The sequence below is a fragment of the Phragmites australis genome, chromosome 3 (assembly GCF_958298935.1).
Source record: "Phragmites australis chromosome 3, lpPhrAust1.1, whole genome shotgun sequence".
NCBI classification, from domain to species: domain Eukaryota; kingdom Viridiplantae; phylum Streptophyta; class Magnoliopsida; order Poales; family Poaceae; genus Phragmites; species Phragmites australis.
The window spans coordinates 4,480,134-4,499,812 of NC_084923.1; the positions used below are offsets into that span (position 1 = coordinate 4,480,134).

At 44.2% G+C, this 19,679-nt stretch overlaps 4 protein-coding genes across 4 annotated transcripts; 2 read left to right on the forward strand and 2 right to left on the reverse strand.

Annotated features, from left to right (window-relative positions):
• Positions 1-323: 323 nt before the first annotated feature.
• Positions 324-3,741, forward strand: LOC133910907 (putative vesicle-associated membrane protein 726). The gene is made up of 5 exons (XM_062353144.1): positions 324-516; positions 2,940-3,081; positions 3,198-3,318; positions 3,433-3,495; positions 3,595-3,741. The coding sequence occupies exons 1-5, from the start codon at positions 324-326 to the stop codon at positions 3,739-3,741; spliced, it is 666 nt and encodes a 221-aa protein (XP_062209128.1).
• A 623-nt stretch (positions 3,742-4,364) lies between these two features.
• Positions 4,365-6,335, reverse strand: LOC133910909 (protein SULFUR DEFICIENCY-INDUCED 2-like). Its single transcript, XM_062353145.1, has 3 exons — positions 6,111-6,335; positions 5,193-5,561; positions 4,365-5,077 (listed from the first exon to the last, which is right to left on the reverse strand). Exons 1-3 carry the CDS (start codon positions 6,225-6,227, stop codon positions 4,622-4,624), a joined length of 942 nt encoding a protein of 313 aa, XP_062209129.1. The 5' UTR covers positions 6,228-6,335; the 3' UTR covers positions 4,365-4,621.
• Positions 6,336-9,961: 3,626 nt separating this feature from the next.
• LOC133911662 (uncharacterized) lies at positions 9,962-14,257 on the reverse strand. Its single transcript, XM_062354002.1, has 8 exons — positions 14,017-14,257; positions 12,145-12,225; positions 11,976-12,064; positions 11,806-11,880; positions 11,580-11,680; positions 11,271-11,501; positions 10,984-11,058; positions 9,962-10,391 (listed from the first exon to the last, which is right to left on the reverse strand). The coding sequence occupies exons 1-8, from the start codon at positions 14,140-14,142 to the stop codon at positions 10,279-10,281; spliced, it is 891 nt and encodes a 296-aa protein (XP_062209986.1). The 5' UTR covers positions 14,143-14,257; the 3' UTR covers positions 9,962-10,278.
• A 2,046-nt stretch (positions 14,258-16,303) lies between these two features.
• Positions 16,304-19,335, forward strand: LOC133910910 (probable prolyl 4-hydroxylase 6). Its single transcript, XM_062353146.1, has 7 exons — positions 16,304-16,586; positions 16,680-16,737; positions 16,825-16,929; positions 18,331-18,388; positions 18,506-18,681; positions 18,752-18,812; positions 18,969-19,335. Exons 1-7 carry the CDS (start codon positions 16,462-16,464, stop codon positions 19,277-19,279), a joined length of 894 nt encoding a protein of 297 aa, XP_062209130.1. The 5' UTR covers positions 16,304-16,461; the 3' UTR covers positions 19,280-19,335.
• The last annotated feature ends 344 nt before the right edge of the window (positions 19,336-19,679 follow it).

The following is a 19,679-nucleotide window of genomic DNA, read 5'->3' on the forward strand; positions in this document are numbered from 1 at the left end:
GTGCCGCCTCGAGCCCCGCCGCCCGGCCTCCGCCTCCCTCGCATGGCGATCCTCGAGGCCACAGGAGCAAAACTCCAGTTAGAGAACACTCTTGCTCGAGAGAGCAGGAGCAGGAGCTGAGAAAAAGACGCGATGACCATCCATCCATGCAACCACATGCGCTATGAGAATTGCCACACGACTAAATTTAGCAGCACCCCTGCTACCGGGCCACCACAATTCCCCGCTCTCTCCTTCCCACACGCCTCCTCCTCTCCACCACCCGGCCACCTCGAGACTCTCCCCGCCCAGGCGCCGGCGATCGGAGAGAGAGAGAGAGAGAGATGGGGCAGCAGCGAACGCTGGTGTACAGCTTTGTGGCGCGCGGCGCCGCCGTGCTGGCCGACCACGCCGAGGTCTCTGGCAACTTCGCCTCCGTCGCTGCGGAGTGCTTGCAGAAGCTCCCCGCCTCCAACAACCGCTTCTCCTACAACTGCGACGGCCACACCTTCAACTACCACGTCCACGACGGATTCAGTAATGCCCTAGCCCCCAATTCAAAGCTCATTGCCATAGTCTTCTTTTCCCTTACGGAGATCATAGATTGCATTTGACATTGCCATGTACTTGTCTATTTAACGCGGATCGGGTGTATTTTGGGTGTTGCCATGGCCCATGGGGGCTTGGGGTTCCATTCACATTCTCCGAGATGCAATTCGGTTAAAGGGGTTGAAAATGGAGGACGAGTATCTTCTGCCGTCGCGTCTATACGTCAGCGACGAAGTCACCGTGATGTCGATGTGAGAGGATTCAGATCTAAAAATAGATACAGCTTGTTGGTTTCTGTATTTGTAATTGTGTTTACGTTGATCGACAATCCTGAGGTGAGAATTTTAGAAGATCGTCATGTCATTAACAAAACAACAGTTGTTTAGTCAATTACCAGGTTAAGATCCGAACAAATCGAAGTGCAACATTGCATTTTAATGTATATGATTCCCATTTTTTATAGCATGATTTTATAGAAAAGCAGGAAATGTCAAACTTTTTTGGAGGATGAAAACTTGTGGTACCTGACTTGCTTGCTTTGTTTGATTTCATCAATGTATTTAGCGTGATAATGTCCCACTTCTGTTTCAAGATTCTTTTTAGATGATACTTTTGTTTGAAGATGGGGTTATCATGATAATGTTGTGGTGTGTAGGTTGGCGTGCAACTTTTGGTATCGCATATATTTGTTGATAACAAAATAAGATATTTCTTCTTTTCTTGGCACATAGATTAAGATGGATGTGCCCTTTCCAACATTTGGCTAATCGTAACGCTAACAATGAGTTTGACTTAACCTGTGTAGCACTGGTAAAGATGTCTTCTTTACGTATTTCCTCAGTTACTGAGCATGTATGTAGTAGTGGACTATTTCATGTAATGTTTACGTTACCAATCCATGAAAATCACGTACATGAAAAGTTCATATGAGTTTGGACAATGCATTTATCCTTGCATACACGCAATATATTTGCATTTCTACTTGCGTACTCTTCCCATTGCTTTCCAATGTTTAAGTAGTTGCATAGTAAGAGGAAGTTCTGCTCTTCCAAATAAGAAGTTGTTGCGAACCGGCAAGGAGCCTGGTGATTAGGCTCCAGGGTGGGAGTCTGACCAGCGGAGGTTCGATTCTCCGGTTCCGCACTAGCCCTTGTCTCCTAGAAGACCATGCAGATAGGGTCACGTGTTGTTCAAAAAAGTTGTTAAAGATGATGTTGACATCTAGGACCGGATAATAAGCTTACTCGGCTTGTTTGAACTCGGTTTATTTGGATTCGGCTCATTTGGCTCGTTTAATATAATAAATAGAAAAGCTAACTCGGCTCAACTCGTTTGGCTTGTGAGCAGCTCGTTACTTTTCTTTAAAGGGAGCAATTCGTTACCAAGATAAAAAGAATATAAACATCTACTGAAAAATACATTAATAAAATCATACAATAATAGCAATGATATCTACAAGTATAATACTTCTTTGTATGGTTTAATTAGAGGTATAGTTGTTATAGACTGAATCTCTTCTGAAAGTTTTTTAAACCCATATACAGCATAACAGCAGATAGATCTACCTATATATATTTTGCTACTACAACAAAACATTCATCCAAAAAATATATGAAACAACATTCCCCACACATCCATCTATATATGCAAAGTCCGAAGGAATGATCGATGAGAGAAGAAAAAAGATAAGAGCTGCATCGTAACAATGAGCTGACCAATAGAAAGCCAAATAGGTTGACGAGGAGCCTCTCCACCGAAGATGAAGATGATCAACGAGCAAACTAATGACCACAGTTAAAAATAGCGATATGATACAAACGATGATACTGGCTCTAAACGAGCTAAAACTATGGCTCAGCTCATTAGATTTTGGAACAAGCCGAGTTGAGCCGAATCGAGCCAAACACGAGCTGAGCTAGCTCGTGAGCTTTGATGTTTTCGTCCAGCCCTATTGACATCTATGAATTTTATATTGTGAGAACATATGAATCAGCTACTTCAATTTCTGATACATTCCCAAGCGTTCCCATTCTGTTCTGTCATAATTTTCCTTTTTCGTCTATTTATTTCGACAATGTCATAGCATATCATCCCCATTTAACAGTAACAGATATATATCCTTTTGGCCATTGGATCAACATTTTGCCAATTAATATCACTGTTACCCATTATGCTTTTACATTTTGACATCCTTGCACCATGATACTATTTATGGCGTCTGTTTTTCTAATGTAGACGATGTAGATTTTATACCATTGCATTTCTCTGGGTTATCACCAATGCCAAAATCAGATCACGGGTATTCTTTTTTACATTCTTCACTGTTTAGTAAAGAACTGTGAGTGAACTACAGTACACATGAGTGGTACAAATTCAATTGGTTTTCATGCGACAATGCATTTGATTTTCAGCATACTGCGTTGTTGCTACTGAGTCTGCTGGTCGGCAACTTCCAATTGGCTTCATTGAGAGGGTTAAGGAAGATTTTGCCAAGAAATATAGTGGAGGGAAAGCCAGAAGTGCTACTGCAAACAGCCTCAAACGGGAATATGGGTACTTTCCTTTTAAACTTCTGCATCCATCTGTTTGACTTTTTTAGCCTAGAAGCCAGCTACTCAGTATAAACAGTGCGAACTACAATCACTAATTGATGTCCCTTTTTTTCCTAGGCCTAAACTTAAAGAACACATGAGGTACTGTGACCAGCACCCGGAGGAGATTGACAAGCTTGCAAAAGTGAAGGCTCAGGTTACAGAGGTCAAGGGAGTAATGATGCAAAACATCGAAAAGGTGTGTCTCTTTTACTGTCAGTTGGATACGGATACTGAGCACTATGGGATCATATTTGAAGCCTGCAATGTTTTCTTTTCTAACAATCTGATACCTAGTCGCTTGGTATATCAGGTACTAGATCGTGGTGAGAAAATTGAACTGCTCGTCGATAAAACAGAGGATCTCCGCTCGCAGGTTTTATATGCTTGCTCTCTCCTAAAGTCAATCTTTTGTTTCCTCTATCACCACCTTCTGTTCCGTGAGACATGACAATATCTGCCTTTTTCTTTGTAGGCACAAGACTTCAGGAAGCAGGGGACAAAGATACGGCGGAAGATGTGGTGGGAGAATATGAAGATAAAGCTGATCGTTTTCGGCATTGTAGTTGCTCTGATCCTCCTCATCATCTTGACAGTTTGCAGTGACTTCAAGTGCTGGTGATGCAAAAGTATAAAGCTCACCTCGCTGAAAAACTGCTGCAGCCTTCGGTTTGATGCTGTTGTTCCTGAAGGAAAGAAGGAAAAGCAGGAAATAAAGAGAAAAAAAACAAGTAGAGAGTGCATTACCATCACACCGTGTTGCCAGAATCCGTCAGTCTGATGCTGTTGCCACTGATCACATTTCTTTTAGTTATGTTTGGACCTTCGGGCTCGCATTTGTAATAGAGCTCTCTCCTGTTCTTTCTACGTTGTAACACTAGTATTACTATGATTCAGATGAGCTACTATTGCTGCAACTTCGTGCAGAGTGAGAGCGTGTTCATGTCCTTGCTTCTGCGTTGGTGACTTTTGAATTGCCTTACAGTATCCTTTTTGAAACGTGAACTCTGCCTTGGATCAGTTCGGGGTTGCTGCACTGCGGAATCCAGTTAGTTATTCGAAGTTTTTACTAATTATTGTAAGATTACGTTGTTATAGCTCTGGTAAAGAACTAAAGATGCTGAATGTAACATCCGATTTAAAGAAAAATGGTCTTAAAGCCTAATCAATGCCAAAAGGAGCTTTAGAATATCTGAATTCCATATGCTGAATGGTTAGTACTTTTTGATGACCAACTCAGAGGGAATGATGGTTCAAGTTGCACTGGTTACAAAGATATGTACACATTTCTATGCATCGACACGAACCATGCACATACGAACTAAGATGCAAGCATAGGGCACACACTTTTTTAAGTTCACGCTTCACTTTTCTGCCTGATGCAATTGCACAAACTATCTCTTGCGTACAATGCACCGTGCACCGACGAGTTCATCCAGTAGCTCAATGGTGCATGGAGCTCGGCACTCCCTACCAGATCCTGCTATACTTGTCGCTTCTAATTAACAAGCCATCTGCTCCCTGTAAATAAGTGAGATCTCCTCGAACACGGGCAGCCTCCTGTTGCTCTTCCTGTACGGCGGTGCCCACTCCTTCACCGGGACCGCCACCTCCAGCAGCGCCAACATGTCGTCCTCGACCCATCTATCGTCGTCCTTGTCCTCGCGTCGGCCGTCGGCGGCACCACCCCCGCCCGGCGACGTCTGCGCCATGATCCGGGCCAGCAGCTCCTCCACCTTCCTGACGATCTTGCCGTCTTGCTGGTCGCGGGCCTGGTCCCTCCCCGAGAGCACGTCGGCGAGGACGAGCTCGGCGTCGGCGAGGCTGGACTGCTCGATGAGGCAGAGCGCGAGGTTGCACGCCTTGTTGGCGTCCGGGTCGATCATCTGCGCCTTCCGGTACACCACCTCCGCCGCCATGAAGTTGCGCTGCTGCATGTACGCCCACGCGAGGTTGCCCTACACATGTGCATGGCAGCCAGCAAAGCGTCGTACGCCAGATCGAGTAATGCCATGTAAGCATGTACGGATGGTGAAGATGCCATGACGAGCAAGGTAAGCAGCTAGACGTTACCAGGACGCGCGAGGTTTCTTGGCTGACGGATACGTGGATCTTGCGGCCGTGCGAGCGGGCGCGCTTGGTGGTCTTGCCGTGGAACGTCTCGCCGAGGTAGATCTTGCGGAGCTTCTGCTTGAGCAGCTCGATCTCCTCCTTGGTCCGGCCGCTGGCCTTGTAGAGGTCAAGGAGGATGTTATCGAGGGACTCCTGGGACTGCTTGGGGCAGAGGTGCCGCAGCGACTTGATGGCGTCGATGGCCTCAGTGAGGTACCCACGTTGCTTCATCACCACGGCCATGTCCTTGAGCGCGCTGTCCGACTTGTCGCCCGTGTTGATCGCCTTCCAGAACCACGCGATCGACGCGTCTAGGTCCTTCTCCACCAGCTTCAGTTTCACCGGTAACGCACGTTCATGCCAACAGTCAAATATCGACGTTAATTTCGAGTGCAGATGTTGTTTGGTTGGAGGCATATCTAACTCGAAACAAGCGTACTAAAGCTAGCTAGCTAACCTTTTCAGTTTTCACCATTTTGGTTTCAGGGGGGGGGGGGGGGGGGGTGCTACTGATTTTGCTGAAATTTACTAGGGTGTAGAAAGTCACAAGGTGCCTATAGCAATCGATCGAATCCTAGTGTATACATTTAATTTGTACAAATATATTCTAGAAAAATATCTGTATAAATATATATATGTAACGTTAAATTAACTACCTAATGAGGAATCTAATCAGGAATGAGACCCAGCCAATAAGCCTGCTAGACCAATCTTGGCTGGCTGACAACAATTTGGTATAGACTAGTCCTAAAGAAGTTTCCATCTCACAAAATCCAACCTAGATCACATGAGCTACTTCATACTATATCCTATAGGCACATGAGCAAAATGCTCTATAATCTTAGCGCACAGCACGAATCAAATAGATCGAGGCTTTACCTGGAAGTGCTTGGCCCGCGCGTACGGCCCGTCGCCGGCCGGGATCTTGTGCGCGGCGTGCGGCGCCGTGGCAGCGCCCGAGCTCGCCGGCTGAGCCATGGCGACCAGCTGAGCCATGCTTCGATCTGCCTCTCCCTCAAGCTAGCTAATGATTGGCTTTGGCGTTCCCTCTCCCTGCTGCGTCCTCGCTGCCGTACGGTTAGACACCACGGCGAGGCGGAAGAGCTGTCCCGGCCTGTTTATAACCGGCCGCGACGGCACAAGATCATGAACCTGCCCGAGCGGCCCACATGGACGGGAACCCATCCAGGTTCAGTCTTCACTCGACGCAGTGGTCGGGTCGGAGCCTGCATAGCTGGGCAGATTCATCGGGCCGTGTCCGGTAGCTGGCTGCCCCATTCGCGTGACGCAAGACGTGGCACTGGAGCGATCCATGGGACATGGGCGCGCGGCGACCCCGCTGCCGGCCGGCCGGTGTCGTGTGGGGATGACCCGTAGGTTACTTGGTTCCATCTTCTATGAGTCACCATGCGTTACTGTGGCTACCGTCATCCAATTCACAAAAAAAATCTTATTATTTGTCACACGAAAGGCCTGTGCAGTTTGATAGACGATTTTTTTTTTTGCGTCATTTTTCAATCCTATCAGTAAACTACTCCCTTCGGATAAAAATAAGTATCAATTTATGTTACATGTAATCAACTATTTTAAATTTTAGCTATAAATTATATATATATAGAGAGAGTGTCTGGATACTTGAAAATGATAGGTTAGATTTGTCTCAAGTACTTTTATAATATTATATTTTTACTATATTTTATTAATATATTATAACGAAAAGTAGTAAGTCAAATTTATATTTGAGGATCGGATCAATATTCAAAGCGATACTTATTTTGAACCAGAGGAAGTAACAATAATATACTTTTGGTATGGGAACATGAAGAAAAAGATTTAATAATTGCTATACGAACATAATTCTTATGGTATGCTTTTATATGACGTCTCAAGACCCTAGCTACTTCTACCACTGAAGTCTGAACAGCCCAATTATCATAATTCTCATTTTGAGTAAATCACTACTGTCAAATATTTATTTCTGATAATGTCTCTATAAATTGAACAAAGATTATCTTTGAGATCAGAGATCGAACACAAAATAAGACACGCGTTGTAGATAGGTATGAACCACCGATTAGAGTAACACCCTATATCATGTATAGATGTTGATGTATATGTATTATCTCGAGTACAAATAATATGGCTAGATCTATTATAAGTAGCAGATCAAATCTAAACTAAACTAGAGATAAAGTCGTCGAGTACCTCCTATGATCTTGGTACTTGCGTCGAGATGTGTATGCCTTTTGTCCTCCTCACCCGAGGGTCTAGGTCCCCGTCTTATATAGGGCTGATGTACCACCTCCTGTCCAGCCGGAGTCATTTATTTTGTCCACCAAGACAAAATGGATAGATTCGGCCAAGATACTAGCCGTACTAGAGTTGGATAACCAGTTGAGACCTTCTTAATATATACATTCTGGATTTTCGGGTGTATTAGATACCGCAAATTCGGTTTCATAATATCCGAAGTTCTTAAGTATACACACGGTGTACCCTGTCTATATACGGTGTATCCCTTATGTGTACATACCTAATAGTTAGCTATTCGACATTAGCACTCTAACTCTGTTCAGGAGTAAAGGTTTCTACAAGTGCCCACTCGAGTAATACCAAGTCTAAACCTGGTTGAGTAAGGTGGATCAGGCTTGCAGTCGAAAGAATCGAGCAAAAACAGATCATGTTCCGAGTATGAGTGGAAACGCAATTGGGTCGAGCGCCCTGCTGTTAACCGCACTCAAGACTCATAAAAGTACTAAAACTTAACTAATCAACACCCGACTCTGAGTAGAGTTAAAAAATCTTTAAAATTTGAACCGTTGGGTATATGAGCATTTAATGCGCGTAAATGGGTGTGCAGAGATTCGCACAACGCCATCATCCCACCTTTCACGCCGATCGAGGCATCACAGAGATGCGAGTGATTACCAAAAAGGCGATAAGCTTTGGGCTATTTAACCGTACATCCCAGTTGCCACAAGAGGAAAAAGCCGAGTGTCCTTGTCCGCATCCCAGTTACCACAAGGTTAGATCTAATTATTTGGTTTTACGGTCTTCCTGTTTCTTAACCAGTCGATGACAGGTTGCTATGCCCGGAGAAATCGAAGGAGAAGGAAACAAGTGGCCCAGCCAACCAGCTAGTTCCAGCTTCTTCTAACATGCAAATTCCGCCTCCTCGAGTAGAACAAGCTTCTATAGACGCGCCAGAGGAAAGCTTGGAGCCTACTGCAATCGCAATCCTTGGACCAATTATTGATCCTTGGACAGTGATAGAGGCTCACATAGCAGCTGTCATGGCTCATTATATGGCGATCGACCATGTTGTTCATCAAAGTGCTCTCGAGGAGAAGGAGAAGCTAGTCGTTCACTGTGAGAGGATTAAAAGTCAGTTTTACCACAGATCATTAGTATGTGATACGAGCATCGGGCAACTAATGATAATTGCCTTTGTTTACTTTCCCAGAACTGGAAGCTAACCTAAAGATCCAACTCCAAGTTGTTGCTGAGTCAATAAAGGTCCACAGGAAGGATGCTGATCAGCAGTAAGAACTCAGAGGTGCCTTGAAGGAAGCAAAACCTGAGCGGGATGCAAAGGCTAATGCTCTGAAGAAGGCAGAAAGTGATCAGGACACCATGACTACCAGTCGAATACTATGGTTATAGCACTTCAAAAGCTGAGAGAACAGACCCTCGACCGCATAAACCGGTCAGCCTCCATAAGCGTTGGGACAATGCTTGGTCTCCTCAAGAGCTACTACCCTGACCTTGACACATCAATAATGACGGAGGGGTTTAGATGCTCAACAGAGGAAGCAACAAACATGCGCGTGATGTACCTTATCTATATACGGTGTATCCTTTATACGTATATACACTATAATTAGATATTCAACGACCACAAATCCTATAAGTTCCTATTTACGTATCCAACCAAGCCAATTCATTCAAAAGCAGACTCCTTGATTTCAAACAAATGTTCTTCAGGTTTTCAAGTCATTAAGAATCTGACTGTACGGTTGTTTGCTATGGTCATGTCAACCGTAGGGCTTTCGTAAACCTGACTTCAGAAGTAGTACAAACTTTGAAATAGCTCGGCAGTCGGCACGGATCCAAATCCTCTGAATTAAGACAGGTTTAAGACAAAAAAACGTTGTTTGTATAGTGCAATGTGTGTTGTACTATAATACTCTACATTAATTAATCATTTCACTATAGCTATCGTGGTTCAACTTGCTATGCAGTGCCTTTTGAACTACGTCACTTTTACTGTAGCAGCCAATCCGCCACGAATCGGCTAAGATTTATCATCACTGCAGAGGATCGGACTCCTTCACTGCGGGAGATCCGGATCAGAGTCGGCACCACTTTTGATTCACTTCGGGTACCCGCACTTTCAAGATGCAGTAGTGACCACTCACCGGCGGGTGTGGTGGCACCGGTGTCCTCTCGGAGAATACGTGAAAACCAACTGCCATGTGCCAATGGCACCGAAACATGTACATGCCGTTTGGCTACACTGTACCCCCAGAGATGTAAAGTTCCAAAGACTTCAACAGTAAACTGCTATGCCAATTGAACTCAGGGACATCGTAGGAAATATAATATGATTTAAGAATGCCGCAGGAACTTGGTATGGCTTCATTAATTATGTTTCAGAATTCGCACATCCCAAACAAATTCACCTTTAAATTTTCTTAACTATTGACGGCACATTCCTCATTCTCTTTCCAGAGCCCATCAACATATCAATCAGATAAAATATCATCAAAGCCCACATGAACACAAAAGGTGGAGCTGGAAACCGAAACTATCCAAAAATGCGCTCTTAAATACAGGAAAGTTTTCACAGGAAAAACTTAACATTCTCGTCAAAATCCCACAGAATTGAAGCAATGGTACAGACACCATTGGCAATTATATTAAAAAACGGGAGGACTAGGAAACAGAACTGCAGTTCCATGGATGACGCCCTTATGTTTTTTCCCATTTTGTTTGCCTTGCCATACAGCATCCCATGGGCGGGTTATAGCGCATCAACCATGATGATCTAATAGTTTTGGTTGCCCTGCCCACGGCCACCACCCATTCGTCCACGGCCTCGCCCATAGCCCCTGCCGCCAGTGCCACCTACACCTCTGCCACCACGTTCATATCCAGGACCTGCATGATAGAGTGCCACAAGTGGTTGTTTACGACGTCAAAGAAAGCATCAATAAGATACGAGATACCCTTGGGAACTAATGCATCTTTTCAGAAATCTTTCTTTTAGGCATGCATCAAAGGAATAGAAAACACTCAACATGCTATATGCTGTTCAACATTTTTTTTTAACTTTTTAGACACCTTCTTGCTACATGACAGTAACCATTACTAACCTAAGTTAATGTTTGGCAATAAGTGCACATATACAGGACCACAGGTGGACTGGGACTTAGGCCACAGCAAGAAAGTAAATTTTGAAGAGTTATATTCTTAGCAAACCGTATGTAGATCTTTATACAATGTTATTTCCGCGACACCGACACACTGTCTACCAAACCAATCCAAAAATCTAATGTACACCTATCAAATAATAAAATTTACTAAGTATGCTCTTAAAACAGCAAACAAAGTCAGACGGAAAGGATATTTCACATTTGTTATGATTCATCGAAATTCAAATTTGGCATGAGTTGATGTAAATGCACAAATAGGCAACAGAGAGGTCTAACTCATGCAAAAAGAGAGTGCGGATTACGGAGACTAAACATACCACCATATCCCCAGTTGCCTCTTCCTCGGCCACCACCACCACCTCTGTTCCGGTTGTAGTTCCAGCTACCATTTTCTGATGACAAAAATTATAAGCCTACATGGTTGTATAGAATCTAAAAACGAAACCAAAAAACAAAGCTAAACGTATGACTGTATGAGATGAAGCAATCTAGAGAAACTAAATTTCTGCCATAGATCTTGTTATAAACACTTTACCAGTGATATTGAAAACTTGAGTAATATGGTAAATAAACAGAAATTTTGCCATAGTGGCATAGCACTCACCATATCCTCCATATCCACCTTGGTTGTAACCATAGCCCCCATAGCCACCTTGGTTGTGGCCATATCCTCCCTGGTTGCCATATCCGCCTTGGTGTCCATATCCGCCTTGGCGTCCATATCCACCATAATCTCCCTGGTTATCATATCCACTGTACCCTCCACCATACCCACCCCTACCACCCCAGCCCCTACCTCGCCCCCTGCCTCTACCATGGCTGCGTCCATATGAATCTTCAATACATAACAAACAAGTTAGCAACTAACAATTAGTCACATAAACAGACTTGCATTTACTGATAGTCTGTTAACCTGTTTGAACTTGATTTTCCCTTGGCTGATGCTGTTGATATTGCTGAGGTTGCTGGTATCTTTGTGGCTTAAGTGGCTCTGAATGCAGGGGAGCTTGATACCTACAAAAGAACAATATTATATAGAAGTACATTAGAAACATTGCTGCACACATTGAACCAAGCTAGCTCATTGGTAGAAACTTCAAAAACAGATCCTGCAAAAGGAAGCAAGACAAACAGAATACCCAGGAGAACTCTTGTTAAGCTCCTTAGGCGATAAGGAAATTGATACCATTGAAACATGACGAGTCATCTCCAATCTGTAATGAAACAACATAAATAAGTAAAACAAAGAAAAAGGGCGATTCAAGCCCAGTAATATATCAATAAACAAAGCTGTTTCGTGAAACTTAACGGAACAAGGCCTTCCTCAATGGGTTCCCATACATCAGTAATACTGACCGAACCAATTAATGTATCTTGATGCAACCCAGGAATCCTCTTCTGCAGTTCGATAGAGATATGAGTCAAGCCAACAGTCCAGCAAATAGCAACTAAAAAACAAGAACTATGAACAGACCAACCTTTATGATCTCAGCGATAGCCACTGTCTTGCTTATAGCTTGTCCCATAGCCTTCAAGACAATTTCTTTCACCCGTTTTTCCTGCTTTGAAGAGCTTATAAGATTCATAGCATACATTTTAGAGACTAAGACAAGTCCAAATTAGCATAGCAGATCACAGAAAAATGGGTGATACTGTATTGAGGATGTTGTCTATGGGGAGGTTCTACACCAGCAATAATTGCATAGCAAATCAGATTTGTGAAAGTTAAGAATGCACTGATTTGACATTGCCAGAGCGCCAATTTGAGCCACCCATCACAAACAGACTTTTAGGTTGCAAAAACTCACATATCCATGTTCCATCAATTACAGCTACTGTGGGCTACAACAGCTGTTCACTGTTTCGAGGAACTTAGGATGATGCCTAGTAGCTTAGTGGGAAAAACAAAGAACCTAGATCCCACATTCTCTGAAACAATTATTGCTGCCCCTGCTGACCAAGCGCATGTGCAGTTTATACTGCATACACCACCTCATAGAAGGGCTTGCTTAGATGTTGTGCTTGGTCCACCCTGAATGCCATCCTAGCAGCGCAACTTAGTAGGCAAGGTGAGCAGCAGATTTGGAAGGCTGGACAAGGAATAAGCAAACCAAAGGCAATGAGGTCCGAGATAAGCAGACAAACTATAGATTGAGATCTGAGTAATTGGACAAAATGCAAATTTAACGACCTTTGTGGCAGGATCATGGCAAAATTGGATTGGCTAAAGGAACACAAAGTGCCAGCAGGGAGTGTGGCTTCACGTACCTACCGACAAAAAGGGCTGTGGAGTCTTTCCTATTTGGTTTGGAACTCATATCCTTTAATTGGTAAACAGTACAGTGGCGATGAGGGAGCTCAACCAGCCAATGGTTTGTTTAGCAATAAATGGTTCAGAAAAAGAGAATGTCAACATTGGCCTGCAAAACATGATGTCAGGGGATATGCATCTTAATTGCACAATTAGAGTGGCAAACCATTCAATACAATAATCAGAGCTTGACGAACAGCAGAGTATCAAAAGGTAAGCTTACGCACAATTTGAGTGGCAAACCATTCAATACAATAATCAGAGCTTGACGAACAGCAGGGTCTTGACGAACAGCAGGGTATCAAAAGGTGAGCTTATGGTAACACTGCATAGCGTACTCAAGACAGGCACACACAATCTAATGTCAGCATCCAACCTCCAATCTTTAACTAACACACTACACATCAATTAAAATAGTCTCTCGCATAACTTAAGCAAGCCACGACAAGAGATATCGTATATCACATGTTACCGCGGCAGAACATATCACACAAACCTTCAGAATAGATAGAGCCTAGGTATCCCTGGACAATAACATACACACCAAAATTTCCTCCTCACATCTCGAATCAATGGTAGCCCTCATTACTCACTGATATGTGGTACCGTGACGCCCAGCATCCAAACAAGCTCAACCACCAAGGGGCATCCCTTCGTAGGCGAAGAGAGAAAAGTCGCCAACACGGACAGAATAGAGCAACCCACAGAATTGATGACACCCCAATCCCATACCAGCCTCGGCAGCAACTGGCGAACTACATAGCGCACACCGCACCAAATCCACGCTCCTAAAGTCTACCCTAAAACCGCGCATACCCCGATCCAAAATCCTCACTTCCCAATATGTTCCATACCGCACCATGTCCCAAACCAACGAGCATTTTGCATCCCGCTCTAAACACGACGAACGCTTCTCCCAGACATTGCCGCCTTCAATACGCGGCGGCGAGATCTAGAAGGACCCGCGGCGCCTGAGTAGAGCGACGCGGACGGGGTTGCGGAGTCGAACGACGCGACGCTACAGGAGGGGGGCAGGTACCTGGAGGAGGGAGGTGGCGTAGGTGACGTAGTTGCGGATGAGGCCCTGGGTGGTGATGCGGATCTCGTTCTCGCTGATGGCGGCGGCCTCGGGCCGCGGCTTCTCCACCCGCTGGTACCGATCCATGGCGCTTTCCTCCGGCGAGGCTCCCGGCGAGTAGGCGGCGGCGGCGGCGGCGCTGTTGTTGTTGAAGGGGAAGGGATGTGGAGGGGACGGAAGGGGCTTGGTGGTGGGGCGGGTAAAACCCTAGAAATAGGGGGGGGGGGGGGGAGGTTGGAGTTTGGGTTTAACGGCATCCGGGGGTGGCGGCCGCACGGATGGAGGGAGAGATCTGGGCGCGAAGATGCCTGAAGATTCGCGCTTTTTGTTTCTTTTTGTTTGTTACGGAATATTTTGTGATTAAATATTATATTGGAATATTGTTATGCGTTTTTACTGGTATGTTTAGGATATAGAGTCAATATATGGCATATTATTTTTGGAGGATACACAGAACTGATATACGGAACAAAAAGGTAAAGTGATGTTTAGTTGTATGGTGTAAATGTTAACGAAAACGGTAATGGAAAGCACTGTAATTGAAAACGAATTAAGCAAAACCTGACTTTGTTTGGTTCCCGCCTGTAAGGGAAGGGGAAACACTCGATGATGCGATGCCAGCGAGCTCAGGCTTAAGTCGTCATTGAAGTCTGTGATTAGGCGTCGCATCATAGTAGTCTTGGCCAGTGGTATCTCTCTCGCAGAGCTTGTCCTTACCAGATTTGGTTTAGGATTGAGAGAAGATTTAGAAGGAGAGGGAGTGGGAGAGCGAGAGAGAGGGAGGAAGCGATTGCAAGTGCTCCTCATCCACAAGGATCCGGTGGAAGTATTAGGTAGGATCCGGTGGAAGTATTAGGTTGCTGACGGTGAAGATTGTGCTGGGAGTGGGATCGTCGTTGCCGTAGCGTGCGATCTCGTGAAGAGATGAGAAGCCAAGTTAAGAAGGATCACTATTATGAACCAGCTAAAACAAACAGAAAATAATGGCATTGAATACCCTTAAACGAATTATACCCCAAAATAGTCTAACTAAACAGCCCCAAAGTTCAGTTCCAAATATGGAGTGGTATAAAGATGATGGATAAAGTGGCTTTTGCTAGATATTTTGATGCTTGTCTTTGGTCTAACAACAGAAAAATATTTGTGCATTATGGAGTTGTAGCTATATGTATGTTCTAACGGTGAGGCAAAAATGGAGATCCAAGCGCCTGTTAGTAGCCATCTCTTTCCAAAAAAATATGGACATGCAAAGTCAAACGGAATGTTAGGCCCATACTTAAGGCCCATACTTAAATAACTTTTGTGCAAATATCCTTAAAGTGTATCAAAATAAAAATTTGCATAGTTGATTAGTTATCATAATATTACATACCTACGTGAGCAAAGACGTGACAGTAAGACGTTCTCGAGCTATCTTTGGTTTGATAGCAGACAACTCTTAATCATAATCCTGCCATTTTTGTTGTTTCTATTCTAGTGGTTTATGATTGACTAACCTGTGAAATTAGAGTGCTAAGAAAAAAAAGAACACCTGTAATAAAAAAATTAGTGCTCACCAAACACAATCTTGCCAAAAGAGAACGAGTGAACGCAGGTTGCTTGGTAGTGACGGTGTTTGCTCCGTCGGTCTAAGTTCGATCCCTGATCGGCTTGGTGCGCCTCACCGGTTATTCCACATTTAACCTTCGGGATTAGACCAGAGAGCACGTACAGTATAAGTGTGTGGTGTGTATAGGCTGTGTGTATGCTCATATCTGGTATTAAAAAAAATAGAAATGTGAATACAAAGCCTTACATTTTATTTAAATTTAATATTTATATAGTTTGAGTTTAGAAGCAATATCCAAATGGCCTAAATAACAAAATATATTGTGTCAATTCATGTCGTTGCGCTCCTCTCTCTTTTCATGTCACCGCCTCTGTGTTGGTATAGGTTTCATCCAATAGAGGTTAGGATATGAGTTTGTTTGATAGAGTTTTTTTGTCTTTTAAAAAAAAGTGATTCTCTTATAAAGAGTGGTTTTATAAAGTAAACTTTACAGAAAAATGATTTTGTAGTTGAAGTGAATAAAAAAGCTGATTTTTTCAGTTTTCAACGTCTAATTTATTTGAGATAATCATATTCGTAAAATCCCTTTAAAAATTAAAAAATACAAACCGGCATTTGACCAAATTCCCTAATTTCACTCGAAGAGCTCTGCTAAAAATGAGAGCAGCCTATACGACCCTACACGGCGCCGCCGCGCCGCATTCCGGAACTTCCGGAAGGATACGCCGACGTCACACTGTACAGGTGAGGCCGTTTTATTACTCCCTCTTCCTGAGAGACACTGACAAGCGGCCCCATATCACAAGTCGTCGTCTCCGTCGCCGAGGGGCAGACCGGCCTCTCATCTCCGCCGCCGCATGGCTCTACTCCTCCGTCGAACCCTCCTCACCGTCCTGCTACTCCGCTTCTCCGCCTCCGCCAGCCCTGCCGGCGACGGGCGCTTCGACCCCTCCCGCGTCGTCCATGTCTCGTGGCGCCCCAGGTGATCACCCTCCTCTGCCCTCCCAAATCCCAAACCGTGAAGCTGATGCCTAACGCCCGTGTCTCGTGGTACGTGTCACGCGTTTGCTCGCAGGGCGTACCTGTACAAGGGATTCCTGTCGGAGGCGGAGTGCGATCACCTCGTCGCGCTGGTGAGTTGCCCGATCTCGCTCGGGCCACGGTCTTGATGATACGGGCATTCGCCGACCTGATGTGGTTTCTTGGGTCGAACTGCGAAGGCCACGGGCAGGCTTGAGAATTCCATGGTGGTGGACCACGAGTCGGGGAAGAGCGTGACGAGCAAGGCGAGGACCAGCTCCGGCATGTTCCTTGCCAAGAAGCAGGTGAGAGTCCCAAGTCCCAGCTATTTCTCACTCGTTGGCTGTGGGATGCAGATACGTTTGGGGATTGAACGTTGAGTCCTCCTTTGGTTATGGCCATGACTTGGCCGAGTGACGAGATGGTGCACGGGGAATGCTCGTGTAGTTAACCATCCAAACAAAAAGGATTTGGTAGATCGCAATGTTACTGGTTCTCTTGCGAACCATCTGTGTATGTTCATGCAGTTAATCCCTGTGATCAGTGGATGCGATGTCTGGAGACCATTTGTTTGAATTTTGGTTGTTTTGTACATAATTCTAAGTTTTATTTGACCTGATTTTATCTCGCTATAAAAATGGGGGTGTGGGGAGGGGGGATTTCTTCTTCCTATTGCTGGATTGTCAATCACAGTGATCTACTGAACAAGTGCTTGGACGGGTCTTGGGGACCGTTTCATCTTCTATACTGATGCATCTCGTAGGTAAATTCCATTCGTCTGCATATTGTTCTTAAGAAAGGTGGCTTTCCACTCCTTAGTTATGTACTGCCCTTGACCTTCAAAGGAACGCTATTTGGACTGTTGATAAGTGGCATCAAAATGAATAGCTATGGATTGATGATTATTTGATTCGTCTGCCAGATTTACCTTTGAAGGCAGGTAAGGCTGCACTAGCTAAGCTGCTTAAGATGATGTAATCGACTCCAATCTGAATATGTCCTTGTGGAGCATCAGATCTTTGGAAGTATTCCCATTTACTTCTCTAACCGACAGTAATTGTTTTCTGAATACATACGGGTCAGTTGGTTAATATGGTGGTTCTTACGATCGTGACTTGTGTACAAACTCAGTAAAAAAAAAAAAAAAATCAGCAGTTTCGAAAAAAAGGTATAAAAATATCAGGATCTCGTCCTTGATATTGTGCCAGACTAATACTTCAGGAGATGCTGTCTTCAAAATGAATTTTTAATATTAAACTACTGTAAGGGTGGAGTCATGTTGGGTTCAGAGTGATAGAGCCTTTGTCTGATCATGCTTTTGTTTTTTGTTGTTGCTAACTATTTAGTAGTACTTGTCAGTTGCTACTTAAAATATTACATCTCGATGCATTAACAATAGAGTATATGCAGTACAGTGAGTACACATTTGCGTGCTAAAAAATACATCTCGATGCATTAACAATAGAGTATATGCAGTACAGTGAGTACACATTTGTGGCTGAACACGCACAACCAGTGGATCTGGATTGAAACCGCCGTTGCATGTCTATGGATTTACTTCTGTCATAGGATTGATCTGGCAAAATGTTCTTCGTATGGTGTAGATGACCACTGTCTGCTAGTTGTGATTTGCTATCACGGTGCAGATTGTGGCTTATTTAATTACTTCATTACAAATTATATAATATTTACCTATTTGTTTCAAGGATAATGTTGTTGCAAGAATAGAGGATAGGATTGCTACTTGGACCTTCCTTCCACCAGGTATAAATTATAATGCACTAGACATTATAAACATCTATTTCACGCCAATCTTCTGCGGATTATATGTCTCCTATCATTTTCAACTGTCATAGTTTTTCTATTAACCTAAATGCTCAGAAAACGGTGAACCCATGCAAATACTGCGCTACCGGAATGGTGATAAGTACGGGGCACATTTTGATTACATTCGTGGTAAAAATTACCAAGCCCTCGGGGGGCATCGAATTGCCAGTGTGCTCATGTACCTGTCCAATGTCAAGATTGGCGGGGAGACCATCTTCCCAAATTCAGAGGTAATTTACCTGTATCTTGCAGCTTCATCTGGTGAAGGATTATTTGAAAATGACTTCAGGTTTCCCACAGGCCACGCCGTCACAACCGAAAGACGATACATGGTCCGAGTGTGCAAAATCGGGGTATGCAGGTACGGTGATACTTGTCACTGCAGACAAAGTTATGTTGCCACAGGATCACTGGATAATTTGTTATTGTTCTTGTGATAATCTCGGGAAAATTTGGGTTTCAATCAAACTGGTTGTATATTTTTCACCTGTACGTAACGCTGGCTTTTTATCGACAGTGAAACCAGTGAAAGGCGACGCGTTGCTGTTCTTCAGCCTTCACCCCAACGCGACGACGGACCCAGCTAGCCTGCACGGAAGCTGCCCCGTCGTTGAAGGCGAGAAGTGGTCGGCGACGAAATGGATCCATGTGAGATCATTCGACGGCCCGCAGAAGCGCCGAACACCGGCTGCCGAGTGCGAGGATGAGGAAGACCTCTGCCACAAGTGGGCTGCTGTTGGAGAATGTGTTAAGAACCCCGTGTACATGGTGGGTACAAGAGACTCGCCTGGTTTCTGCCGGAAGAGCTGTGATGCATGTACAATGTAGTTTGTAAACTCTTACTCCTACTTGACTGGTAAAAAATAAGAAGAGTTGTTCTGACACCCAGATGAGTTGCATGTTCATCTACACGCAGAATGAGTGGCAAGTTACAGCAATGAAGATACAATTTAACTGGGTAACAACATGTGTCCCATATGGAAAGCATAAACTGAAGTGAAATTCAAATCGTTTGCTTGGGTGCTCATGCAAAACAAAATACTCACCACCGATAACTTGGCAAAACGTGGATGGCCAAAAAATCAATTATGTTGCATATATGATCAAGAGAATGAAACACCACTTTACTTATGCAAAGATTGTGTTTTCACCCGATAGTTTTTGGTGTACATCTCGCGGTGGCTACATATAAATAGCATGCCTACTTTTGCACAGTTCTGAACTTTGA

What these genes read in the sequence shown, in the direction of transcription:
- LOC133910907 (XM_062353144.1), top strand. Translation starts at nt 324, where the DNA reads ATGGGGCAGCAGCGAACGCTGGTGTACAGCTTTGTGGCGCGCGGCGCC. An exon ending in TGATGCAAAACATCGAAAAG is followed by an intron (nt 3,319 to 3,432) that starts GTGTGTCTCTTT and finishes TTGGTATATCAG; the next exon opens with GTACTAGATCGTGGTGAGAA. An exon ending in CAGAGGATCTCCGCTCGCAG is followed by an intron (nt 3,496 to 3,594) that starts GTTTTATATGCT and finishes TTTTCTTTGTAG; the next exon opens with GCACAAGACTTCAGGAAGCA.
- LOC133910909 (XM_062353145.1), bottom strand. Translation starts at nt 6,227, where the DNA reads ATGGCTCAGCTGGTCGCCATGGCTCAGCCGGCGAGCTCGGGCGCTGCC. An exon ending in CGCGGGCCAAGCACTTCCAG is followed by an intron (nt 5,562 to 6,110) that starts GTAAAGCCTCGA and finishes GTGAAACTGAAG; the next exon opens with CTGGTGGAGAAGGACCTAGA. An exon ending in AAGAAACCTCGCGCGTCCTG is followed by an intron (nt 5,078 to 5,192) that starts GTAACGTCTAGC and finishes GCACATGTGTAG; the next exon opens with GGCAACCTCGCGTGGGCGTA.
- LOC133911662 (XM_062354002.1), bottom strand. Translation starts at nt 14,142, where the DNA reads ATGGATCGGTACCAGCGGGTGGAGAAGCCGCGGCCCGAGGCCGCCGCC. An exon ending in ACGCCACCTCCCTCCTCCAG is followed by an intron (nt 12,226 to 14,016) that starts GTACCTGCCCCC and finishes TCTTCAAAGCAG; the next exon opens with GAAAAACGGGTGAAAGAAAT. An exon ending in ATTGAGGAAGGCCTTGTTCC is followed by an intron (nt 11,881 to 11,975) that starts GTTAAGTTTCAC and finishes GTTTCATTACAG; the next exon opens with ATTGGAGATGACTCGTCATG.
- LOC133910910 (XM_062353146.1), top strand. Translation starts at nt 16,462, where the DNA reads ATGGCTCTACTCCTCCGTCGAACCCTCCTCACCGTCCTGCTACTCCGC. An exon ending in TGTTCCTTGCCAAGAAGCAG is followed by an intron (nt 16,930 to 18,330) that starts GTGAGAGTCCCA and finishes ATTTGTTTCAAG; the next exon opens with GATAATGTTGTTGCAAGAAT. An exon ending in CCATCTTCCCAAATTCAGAG is followed by an intron (nt 18,682 to 18,751) that starts GTAATTTACCTG and finishes GGTTTCCCACAG; the next exon opens with GCCACGCCGTCACAACCGAA.